This window comes from Condylura cristata, unplaced genomic scaffold (genome assembly GCF_000260355.1).
Source record: "Condylura cristata isolate star-nosed mole 26May11 unplaced genomic scaffold, ConCri1.0 scaffold00013, whole genome shotgun sequence".
In the NCBI taxonomy this organism is placed as follows: Eukaryota; Metazoa; Chordata; class Mammalia; order Eulipotyphla; family Talpidae; genus Condylura; species Condylura cristata.
In genome coordinates, this window is record NW_004567114.1 from 26577006 (window position 1) to 26590038 (window position 13033).

General features: G+C 33.7%; 1 protein-coding gene across 4 annotated transcripts in view; it reads right to left on the reverse strand.

Moving 5' to 3' along the window:
* Nucleotides 1–13033, reverse strand: part of GPHN (gephyrin) — a 393108-nt gene that overhangs the window by 45824 nt on the left and 334251 nt on the right. For all 4 annotated transcript variants that reach the window (XM_004681769.2, XM_012724553.1, XM_012724552.1 and 1 more), the window contains one exon: nucleotides 12103–12256. In XM_004681769.2, the coding sequence (XP_004681826.1) occupies nucleotides 12103–12256 (154 nt within the window). The remainder of the gene's footprint in view (nucleotides 1–12102; nucleotides 12257–13033) is intronic.

The window sequence follows — 13033 nt, forward strand, 5'->3', positions numbered from 1 at the left end:
ACAGAACTAAGTGGAAGATTATAAGGCTGCACATCCTAGGATAAGTTAACAGTATTCTCTTGAAAACTGAATTTTATTTTCTTATATCTTCTGGTCCTCACTGAATGGTGACTAAAAGTTATTATAGTTAAAAATACAAAAGAAAAAAATTATGAAGTAAAATAAAAAAATAACTCATCTCTCCATCCTTTGTTACCTTCCTGTGTGCCAAATGTTAAATTTCAATTTCCTGTTTCTGTTATTGTCAATGATTTCACCATCTTCCCAGCTTTCAAACACTGAACTTTTCTTCTTCTTTATAGCCTATTATCTTCCCAAAGGTCTCAATCACTCCATTCCAATCCACTTTCCTCTTTGACCTGCTTACAAAATCTCCTTTTTCACCCTCCTACTCCCCATTTTCAGGCATTCATTATGTGTGAATTTCTGCAAAAGTGTTACAATTGGTTATCTTGCCAATAAACTTTTCCCTTCTGAGAAATAAAACAGAAACAGCAAATTGTAAACTGGGCTTATTACTTGTATAATATACCAAAACATGACATGTAATCAAACTTTGTTTTAACACAAGCTTTTTGAGACCCATAAACACCAAGGTAAGACTGTGGATAAATTGAGAACATGGTTACTTCACATGAATTCACATGCTCCAAAGATAAGATTGACTGTTTCAGCAACTCACCTGTTTTACAAAATCTGTTTAATCTCTGAGTAGATCTTATTTACTAGTCTTAAAATCGTCCTTTGACTAACCCTAGTCCTCATGAGCCTATAAATGTATACTTCTTTAACTTTATTGCTTTCTCTTATTCAGAAATGACACTACATACAGTCATATATGATCAACAAGTTTGCCTGGTGGCCTTTACCTTAGGACTTTGATATTCATACAGATCCCACAAAGACTTGAGCAAGACTCCTTGCTACCACTAATCTCATATTGGCTACACTGCACTTCACTGAGCTCTCTTGAGCTTCATGGCTCAGTAGGGTATGGGGTAGTTCTTTATCTGTGATGATAATGGAACATTCCTATTTTCTTAATTTACCCTCCTTGTTTAACAACCTTCCCCAATTTAACAACCTTGTCTTCTTGAAAGAACATTCCTAAGAAGATAATATGGAAAACACCAGGAGTTAACAAAGCAAGTTGGCGCCTATGGAATCTCCCCAGAAATCTCCAGATGTCTGCATCAATAGGACATGCTGACCCTTGCTCATCTCCCCTTTTTACTCCTTTGTATAAATACACCTACAATCTGTCAAAGATCAGGATGGTGGTCTTTTAGACATGAGTCTGCTGCCTTCCTAAGTTTGTTGACAAGTTAAATACTTTCCTTCTCAAACTCTGTGTCCTTTAACTGGCTAAGGGAAAACAAGATCAGCATTCAGTACGATAAGTCCCATACCTATGCTAAATTTTGGTCCTTTCTGTTGAGGTCTCAAAGCTAGCAGATGTTTATTTTACTTATAGTAAGTCTCAGGAATTTCTGCTTCTTTGATCAAGTTTGTACTAATTTTGGTTTTCCTTGGTGAAAGTATGTGACAGCATTCATTTGAAATTACATATCTTGTTTGTCAATTGGCTAAATTTTCATGTCTGCTGCTTATGTTTGAGAAATTGGCTTTGGGAGAGATATCTCTACCCTTTCTGACTTGCTGACTTTTAGGATCAACTGTGAGGGGCTCAACATTGGTGTTAAAGACTTTAGATAATACTTAAATGATAGTTTCCCTTTGACTGACCTTTAGCTAATGAACTAATGGGTTCATCCAATAATTAATGTGTTTCCTACATTCTGTCATAACTCTGGCTTCTGTTTTCATCTTTCTTGCATTTTGTAAAAAAGCATAATTTGATCAAGGACTGTTTGAAATTGCAGTGGTTGTTTTGGAGTACCTTTGTTATGATCACAGTTATTTACTTGAAAACACTTTTAAAACAAAAAGAATTACAATTTTGAATGATTACTATTTTTATCATTATGCAAAATTTCAAAAAATTAAACAAAAATGTAAAAATTTTAAAAGTTCTTCTGTCAAATACTCAGGGGATAGTCTCTTTTTTATTTGTTTAAAGGAAGAATTATTGGTTTATTTTAAGAGATAGCCTTTGTTTTAGTCCAGTGTTCTTAATGAAGTTGTCAAAGGGCCTAACACTGGTTGTAATGATTCACTTTCTCTTCTTTAGGTACTGAAATGTAGATAGATGATTAGATATTTATAGTGGCTAGTAACTGTCCATATTCATTACAAATAGCTCCCTTACATTTTCATTTTTTCTCTCTTCTGGAAAATGTAGTTGATTAGCTGACAACAAAATACTCCTGACTATTATGAACAAAACTCAGAAATATTCAGATAGTTTAGATAAACAGATCTAACATGAAAAAAAGTGGTGGTGGTGGGGAGTGAGATTATGGACTCTAAAGAAGCATGTCATGTTCCTATTCTAAATGGCTTTTAATTAAACTGAAAAAGTTTTAATTGAGAAATGACTATCTAAGTTACTAAGTTAAAAGAGAAGGAGAAAAATGGAACATTCAGAGCTTTTAAATATGATAGAGTACTTACAAATTTGGTTTATAAATATAGAGGTTTACAAATTACATTTAAAAAAGTTCAAATACTACATTTATTATGGTTAGCATTTAGATAACTTAGATTGATTTAATATTTTTGGCTTAAAAAACTGTCCTGCACTGTTTCCTGTATTTATCTCCATGTCAGTTAATTACATTAAAATAATATTCTAGCTTTCAATTTTCAGATTTATTTTTCATCAAAAAATCCCAATTTCAGTCTTCTAAATTTCTTCTATTGGTTTTGCTGGAAAATAGCAAAGTTTGTGTTCATCTAAATCTTGGAATGATGATATAAAATTCATCTGTGAAAAGAGACTAATAGTATTCAAAAAAGACTACCCCAAAATATAGCATCTGGTATATAGAATATTTTATGCTAAAGAAATTGGAGAAATGGCATGTGCAGGAAGGATGATGAAGCAGATCATTAGATCTGCTACCAATAGGTACCTTCTCTGTGCCCAGAAGAAAGGAGCATCCTTACATCTGGAGAGAAAGGAACACAGAAAAGAATCTGAACAAACAGGCCTTTACCTATTAAATATATTTTGTCCTATCATATTTACCCATGATTTTCTACTCTTTACCTAAATTAATATAAAAATGTTCAGGTATCAACATTTCTTCAGGTCTTCATGTTTTTATAAAGATTCATGCCATGAAACATTAAACAAATATGTATACTTTTTTTCTTGTTAATCTGTTTTTTGTTACAGGTAACAAAATTTAGAATCTGGGAAATTAGAAAAGTTAGAAGAAAAACACATTTTTCTTCTACAAAATGAGTTTTTATGCATCTATTAAATTATACCATTTTATATGAAATTAAAATGTTCATTTCCAGATACTTAATGCTAAGAAATGAATATTTTAAGCAATTGAGAAATCATCTTGAGTATGTGGAAAATATAAAGCTTAGTATAAAAGTGCTCATATTAAGTACATTCTAAAGTTAACTATCATTAACAGATTAAAAAGGATGTATAAAGTTAGAGGAATGCTTATACAAAATGATGAACATGTTTTAATATTTTTTAAAGTTTTTTTTCTTTAGTTATGTATATAAGAACTGGGGTATAGGGCAGAGGTATGGGGGTGAGGTGAGAGGATTCACCAGACAGAGTGGGGAGTAAAACAGGTGGATCTACTAAAATACACTGCTGAGGGGAACATCCAGTGAGACAGGAGAGGTCTGCTGTGTCATGTGGGTTGGCTCCCTGGTCAGGGATCAAATGCATGCTGTAGTGGCTGGTGACAGCTTGATAGTGCTGAGACTTAACCCCTTGCACTACCAGGAAGGCCCTGAGCATGTTTTATTAGGAATATTTATTTTTTAGCTCTTACCAACTTTAATGCTAATCAACTTCTCTTTTATATTTCACATTTATTTTTTTAAAAACTAATATAATAGTTTATTTTATATCATTTTGTGCCTTTTCCCATCTCAGTTGTAATCCCCGAGGGCTTCCCATCACCAAATCACCCATGTGCCATCACCGTAGTCCAGTGCATTTCCCTCCCCCCACAATTTTTGATCCCATTCTCAATTCTACCCACACAAAATGTCTCTGGTATATAGTTGTTCACAATTATTATTATTTTCTTGCCTAGTCCTTTATACTCCTGCTATGAGTGAAACCATCTGATATATTTTTCCTTTTCTTTCTGGCTTATTTCACTAAGCATGATCTTTTCCAGCTCCATCCATGTTGCTGCAAAAGGCGTGTGCTTATTATTATTATTTTTTTTTGCTGAGTATTATTCCATTGTGTATATGTATCACATTGATTTTTTTAATCTGATCATCTACTTTTAGGCATTTGGGTTGTTTCCATGTCTTTCCAATTGTAAATAAAGTAGCAATAAACATGGGGGTGCAGGTGTCTTTTTGAATCAGTGTCTTTTGGGTAGATACCTAGGAGCGGGATTGCTGGGTCCTATGGAAGCTCCATTTTTAGCAGTTTGAGAAATCGCCAAACAGTTTTCCAAAGTGGTTGTACTAGTCTGCATTCCCACCAATAATGCAGGAGCGGGGAACAGTGTTTTTAAAATAAAAGTTAGCTGGCTGGGCCAGAAAATATGAAGAAAATAGAATATAAAATTTGTGGTATTAAGTATTAAGTATATAAGGGCTAAAAAGAAATGACCTATTGTTTGGGAATAATAACTACATATAATAAATTCAGAGGCAGAAAAAGATGAATTAAAATTATTGGCAAATTTGGTTTCATGGATTTTATTCATAATAAGTCCTTAATTGCAGGTTGTTACTTGAATTTGTTTTTTCTTTTTGTTAAAAAAAGGACAAGTTGGCCCTCCCTGGTGGCGCAGCGGGTTAAAGCACTGCACTGAGAAGCTAAAGCCACTTCCACATGAGTTTGATTCCCGCCTGCCCTGGAGGTGACCACATGGCGTGGCAGACCTCTCCTGACCCGCCCGCTGCTCCCCTCAGCAGTGTACTTCGTCGATCTGCCTGTTCTGTTCCCTGTTCTGTCTCTGGTGAAGCCTCTCACCACCCCTGAGCCTCTGGCCTGTTCCCCAGTTCTGTATGCACAAATAAATAAATCTTTAAAAAAAAAGGACAAGTTATTTTGTGCTCCGAGTAACAACAGTTTCTTTTTATAACCAAAATATTTTATTAACAATCTGGTTTATGGCTTCTTCTTATCTTGTTTTAAACAAACAATTTATTTTTGGTTTAAAAATATTATTTGAATGCACGGGATTATGGTGAGGGCACACGGGTGATTTGGTGATGGGAAACCTGCGGGGCTTACAATCGGGATGGAAAAAAAAATGTACAAAATGATGTAAAAATAAACTTTTGTAATAAAAAAAGGGGGAAAAAATAAAAATGCATCTAAAAAAATAAAAAATAAAAATATTATTTGTAAATATTTCTTGCTTTAGTTTATGATTTATGTTAACATCTTATTGCCTTTGACAACTCTTGTTGACTTTACCAAATTAAAAATAAAACTGTTAAGAGCTTTTGTACCTTTTAACTATTTTTAAATAGGTAATGCAAAGATTTGTGCCTTCATCTTTAGTAAAGGAAGAATGCTAACATATTGACATTTTTTCACATCCAGATTTTGAAGTCTAGAATCATGACTTTGAAGTACCTTGAAGACTTTGGTAATAAATTTGTCTTAATGTTTGTCTGTATAACAGTGCCAAATATGTAATATTTATAACCTTAAATGCTATTGCACATCTGTTGTTAAATTATATAGTTCAACAAATTATCAAACAATAAAGAGAACATGAAGCCCTGATACTTGTAGAGATACCACCAAAATGATACCACCAAAACCCTAATACACTATCACAGCCCATGAAAAAGTGATATAAACCTGGAGTGATCCTGTCTCCAGAAGATATATTAACTTAGTCTGAATCACCAGAAATATAAGGAGGTGGGTGAGAATTGAAATGGAAATAAAGTCTTGCAAAACATATGTACTATGACTTCTAAAACAGATAAATTGTGCTAAACTATAGCAGAGAATTACCTTAGATTAAATTATTTTAACATCAGCTCATTCAGAACTATATATTGTAAGACCATGAATGAAGTGATTTAATAGTAATTTCAAACAGACTCACGTGTCCCAAAGATATACTATACTGACTGTCCCTGCAACTTGCCTACATTACAAATTCTGACTAAGTTCTATCCAGATCTCCCTTACCTTACAGAAAATTTGCCTTCTGATTTAGTAGCAATTCAATACTTTATATGTAACTTGTAACTTCTCCTTTTGAGATAATATTATGATTTTGTTAAGGTGATACTTTCCCTGTCTTCAAATATAATATCCTGCCTAAAAAATCGACATATTTTTCTGGCATTCTTTGAATGGGACTCTGACACTTCTATAGTTCAGTAAGTAGCATAAGTATTTGATCTTTCTCAATTACCAATTTTATTACTTTCTTTTCTTCAACTTTACTCAGTATAGTACCCTAGTCTGCCAATTCTTAGATATTTTAAATTGCTTAAATGTTATAGAAAGGTAATGTTTGCCTTCTCTTAAAAAAGCTACCATTTAAAATTTTATCTCATCTGGCCCTCGGTGGTGGTGCAGCAGGTTAAAGCGCAGCACTAACAAGCTAAAGCCACTTTGACATGAGTTCAATACCTGGCCCGGAGGTGATCCACATGGTGCGGTGGACCTCTCTTGGCCCGTCTACTGCTACCCTCAGCAGTGTACCTTGTTGGTCTGCCTGTTCTGCTCCCCACTCTGTCTCTGGTGAAGCCTCTCACCACACCTGCATTTCTGGCCTGTACCCCAGTTCTATATGCATAAATAAATAAATCTTTAAAAATTTTTTTTATCTCATCCAACTGCATTCTTCTAGAATTTAATCTATATTTAGCACTAGTAAATTATTATTAGTAAACTTTTATCCCCCATTTTTATATGTAAATATTTCATAACATTTCTTTATATTTTAAAATAATTATATATTCACAGATACTACAGAAATAGTATAGAGAAATTCCCTGTATCCTTTACAGTTTCTCCCAATGGTAACATTTTATATAAATACAGGATAATATCAAAACTAGGAGACTGACACTGCATATATATTTCTTTAGCATTTTACTACATATGTAGATATGTATAACTGCCATCTTAATCAACATACATAGATATTTCATGATCACAAAGATAGCCCCTGTGATAAACCCTTATAGATGCAGTCTCCCTCTCTCCTATCAGCAACTTATAACAACCACTAATATGATTTTCAAATTTATAATTTTGTCATTTAAAGAATTTTATATAATTAGAATCTTGTGCTAAGCGAACTTTTGAAATTTTGTTTTCGCATAGTGTACTATCACAATTCATTCAGGTTGAAGCATAGTTCATACCTTTTTAAAAAAATTTTTTATTTTAAATTTATTTATGCATACAAGAATTGGGGTGTAGGCCAGTGGTGTGTGTGTGTGTGGGTACTCACCAGAGACAGAGAGGGGAGCAGAAAAGGCGGGTCTACTAAAATACCATCCTAAGGGGAGCAGTGGCTAAGACAAGAAATGTCTGCCTAGCCATGTGGATTAGCTCCCTGACCTGTGTATTGAATATATACTGCAGTGGCTGGCAATAGTTTGATAGCATTGGGACTTTAACCCTTGTGCCACTTGGGAGGCCCAGTTTATACACATTTTTAACTGCAATATCTAGTTGTTTGTTATTACAAACAACTAGATCATTTATACTTAATGTAATTATTGATATGTTAGGCCTTACACCTACCGTTTCTGCTTTCTTCTTTTTTTTATGTTTCTGTTTTTGTTCGTTTATAATTAAAACAATTAATTTACAACACTGTATGATTCAGAAATATAGTATCCCACCTCTTCAGGTGTGTGTTAACACACCACAGCCACCACCAAGGTATCTGTGGATTTCTATCATAGTCCATTGTGTTCCCTTTCCTTCTTTCCTCTACCCTCCTCCTCTGATAAACCCTTTTATAGTCAGATTTCCAGGTTTTTTTGGCTGATAGTTTGTTTTGTTCTTTATATTCCACATATAAGTGAAGTCATGTGATATTTACCTTTCTCCTTCTGAATTATTTTGCCTAACATAAATCTTTCTGGCTCATTCATGCTGTTGCAAATGATGAGTTCATCTTTTTTTTTTTAATAACTGAGGAGTATTCCATAATACACTACATCTTAGTCTACTCAAAGATCTACAAAGAACGCATACACTCAACAAATATGGACAGGAGAGCTAAATAGGCACTTCTCAAAGAAGACATACAGATGCCCAACAGGCATATGAAGACAATGCTTATCATCCCTTGTCATCAGGGAAATGCAAATCAAAACCACAATGAGATAACCACCTCACACCTTTGAGAATGGCCCATATCAAAAAGATGAAATAGCAAGTGCTGGTGTGGATGTAGAGAAAAAAGAATCCTCTTACAGTGTTGGTAGGAAAGTAGACTGGTCCATTTCCTATGGAAAACAGTATGGAGTTTTCTCAAAAGATTAAAAATACATCTGTCATATGACCCAGCAATTCCACTCCTAGGTATCTACCTGAAGGATATAAAAACAATAATTTGAAGGGATATTTGCAGCCCCATGCTCATTGCAGTACTATGTAAAACAGCCAAGCTACAGAAGTGACTTGAGTCTTAGAAGTGACTTAAGTTTCAAAATACAATGATCGGATTAGGAAGTTGTGGTATATATGTTCAAAAGAATACTATTCAGAAATCAAATAATCAACCCTGGCCTTATACAGAAACATGGATGGAGCTGGAAGGGATTATGCTAAGTGAAAAATGTCAGAAGAAGGAAAAAAATGTTGAATGATGTCACTTATATGTATAATATAGAGAAGCCAAACCAAGGCTGAAGCCAAACTATGAATCCTACTAAAAAGCTGATGATGAAATTTAAATTACCAGAGGGAAAGGGAAAGAGGGTGAGGCAAGATCAAAGTGGGGAAGAACATAAGGGGTTAAGGTGGTAGACTATGTGTGTTTTGGTGGTGGGTATAGGGTGATAAGACCTGAAAGGGGAGACCCTATGTTTCTAAAACAAACAGCTTTGTAAACCAATGTTACTTCAATTAAGAAAAGAAAAAGATCTTAAAAATAGCAATAGTTCCTTAGACCTTTTTTTTTTCCTGTAAAGAGCAACAGGGTCTCTTTTATATTCTCTTTTAAGCTCTTTCTTCTAGGAATAAGTCATTCATTTCATTTATTTTACTCTCTTGGGAATGAATGTTTTCGAGGTTCTCTTTATTACCTTTATAGATTTTTTGGAGAAGGACAAGTAGGATATTTTGTTTTGCTAATAGAGAGATAAATCAACATTCTAGATTTGCATGCATTCCAATCAGATGCACTAGTCATCTCTTAGTGCGATTAACTTACACCAAAATTCTTTCAGTTGAGCTACAAAATGTCCCTAGGATCAACTGCCATTATTTTTAGCATCAGAAAGAAATTTCTGTTAAACCAGTTAAGTTAATGATATATTCTTATTTGTGGTTTATTTATCTACTTTGTGCATCTTGGTTAATGGGGTTTGGGAAAGTTAAATAGTATGAGTGGCAGTGTAAATAACTAGTATAGTTATTGAGATCAAATCTACATAGATTCTGATCTAGATGGTGATCTTGTAAATAACTGGGATTAGGCAAGTTTAATTAAGCTTTATTTACTGTATTTTTCCTAATGCCTTTATAGAGTTGCACTAATAGTTCTCAGTTATCACCCAGATGACACTGGATATATTTTTTTAAAGTTATTTTTTACTAATGGTAGAGAAGAGTGATGGGGTAAGAATAGAGATGGCACTTAGGTCTTAGAATTTATAGTCCCAGTTTTCTGCTCCCAAGAATCATTATCTGTGGAGAGGCTTTGCTAGATTTTATATGATTCTCTCCCCCTGCCTTCTCTGACCTGTTGTATTTAACAAGGTAATAATACTTCCAACTCCATAATCTCTGGTTCCAGAGAGATTTACATCCCTCCCCTCCACTCCCATTTAGATAATGTTCTAATTCTCTATGATCATATAGTTTAGTTTAGTTCAACAAATACTTATTGGGTACCTCTACGTTAGGCACTTTATTGGAAAAAGAAAAAGATAATTTATACACTTTCCCTGAAACTTTGAGATCCTGAAATAGTCAGAAAACAATAGAGAAAAATAATTTGTTTTCAGATAGGTTAAAAGAAATTTCACTTGTCTATTAATGTAGCAGGTCCATAATGAAGTCAATCATAGCACAACTAGTGCTAGTTCTGTTTTCTCTTTGGTTCAATATATTTTTCTACATTTTTTTTTTTTTTTGGAACGGGGATATTTAGTGTTTGCAAATTCTGTCAGTTTCTGTTTGTGAAGGACTTCATTTTCCCATCTTATCTGAAGGAGAGCTTTTCATAACATTCTTGGGTGGCAGATCTCATCTTAAAGCATTCTGATCATATTATTTCATTCTCTCTTTGCCTGTAGTATTTCTTCAGAGAAGTTTGACCTTATCTTGATGGGGGTTACTTTATAGGTTAAATACTTCTTCCCCCTAACCAATTTCAATATGCTATCTTTGTCTTGAATGTTTGAAAACTTCACTAATATGTATCTTAGGTCTCTCTCTCTTTTTAAGGTACCTTGGTCTTCTTTTAGCTTTATGAACTTGTATACTAAGTTCCTTCTCCAAGTTGAAGAAGTTTTCCTCTGTTATTTCTTTAAACGAGTTCTCTCTTCTCTTCTCTCTCTGTGATACCCAATTATTCTTATATTGCCTTTCCTCAGATAATTCCCAAAGTGTTTCTTCAATTTTTTCTTTTTCCCCTTAGATTCTTTTTGTGTTATCTTCAGGGTAACTGATTTGGTCTTCCATTTGGTCTATTTTATTTCCATAGATTTACTGAGAATCTTTCAATCTTATCTATTCATCTTTTTTACATCCTGTATTTTTGGTTTTTTTTTTCTATTTAAAGGTTCAATAATGACATGGGGCCTGCGGAAATCTATCAAGGGTTGCTGGGTCTATGTCTTGCCAGATCTGTTTTGCTGCTTTTGGGCCTGTCAAGCTGCTGGTATTCACAACATCTGCTCAGGTGGGTCTGTTCCTTGCATATTGGGGTCTCTATCCTCTAGTGTGTGCTACAATTGTCTGTTTTCTTTCAGGTGTTTCTGGGCATTTTGTCTTCTAGAATTCCTCTATCTGTATGTGGCACAGATGAGACAAGCATTTTCATTCTGCCACTATCATGTCCTGCCTACCAAAAATTATTAAAAAAAAATCTCAGTAGTTTCTGATTCTGCTTATAGGCTTTGTATTTCTAGCAGATTCACTTTTTAATTTTTTCAGATTGACCTAGAGGCTGCAAATGAAGTTTTCTATAACCTAAGCAAAACTATGAACAGGCAGTTTTTCAAGAATTCTCAGAAAAAGAGGGACTAAATTCCCTTTCTTAAGCCAGGGTTAAAATGGTATTTTGACACATTCTGAATAAAAATGTCAGGAGATGCTATAATTAGATAGCATCTGAACATGACGTTATCTTTAAAAAGGAAAAAAAAAACCAGCAACATTGATTATCAAACACTTTCTATTGATTAATGATCACATGGAACTTTAGCAAGAAGAAGGACTAGCTTTGGTGTCCAAATTCACAAAATTTCTTCCCACACAGAGGTTGTCCATCATCTCAATAGTAGAGTGGGCATAATTAACTGTCATTGACTAAGTATTGAGTTTGCACAGATGAATATCTATGGCTAGTATCTAATACTCTTTGTTATAGAAAGATTATTGGTTGCAATATTTCATTTTAATAAATGAAAGGCAGTATTTCTTAACATGTAATTTTTAGTTCTTCATTCTTATTTTCTATATTTCAACTATACTGAGCCCAATTTATTATTTTCCAATTATCAGAATGTGATAAGACCTATAATCCAAATGTATAATTTAAAGTATACTCTTAATTGAAGCCTTGCTCATATCCCATTCCCTCTTTTTACCTCATTTCCTGTTGACATTACTGCAACCACAGGAAACTTATTAACTTCAACCTCTGTGACACCTACAGTTGCCAGGAGACCAATTTCTGAGGGGCCCATGTGGGTTCCTTTGGCCAAAACACATTCTCCTCTTTTAATGTCATGGCCGATGGGTCTGAAAATCAAAACAGAACCATAAACAGTATAACTATAAGCAGTATAAGAACAGTATTTTCTCAATTCAATGGAATATTTTAGTGTTAGAGGATACTCAAAGGAATAAAAGAAGTCAAGAGATAAGGAAGGAGCAGAATAATAAAAGGAAGTGATTCTAAAAATAGTACACTTTTTAAATTAAAAATTATAAGCACAACTGAATAATGAAACAGGATTTATGTCAATCACTACTATACAGGAATATGTTACTTCATATTTGGAAATTCTTTTACAAATTATTTTGTAATTTACTGTCAAAAACACCAATTGCAAGCCTTTATTGATAAAAGAATTTATATGAAAATATCTAGTGGCAATAGTGATAAGAAGTACATAGCTTGTTGACTTTGTGATAAGGACAAAAATGTTAATGATTTATATTAAAGAAGCTAACTTCCATTTGGACCACTTAAATTGGTCCAGTTCTATGGCTGAAGGTGTCTATTCATGTTAGTCTTTGCCATAGGGGTAGGAGAAGTATAGTTTTGTTACAAGGATATGTTGAGTAGTATTAATGGGATCAGGGGAAACATTCCAAAATAAGAAAAATAGTTTAATGTATATGAACTGCTTATGGTAGGACAGTGGCCTCATCTTTGTATATAAAGAACAGTAGACTCTTCCATTACTGCTGAGCAGAGGAAAGGCTATGAGTTAATCTTGTAAATATTCACTTTTGGCATTATCTGTGTTAATAATAAATTCTGGATTATTTAAAGGTAGGGTTAGACGATTT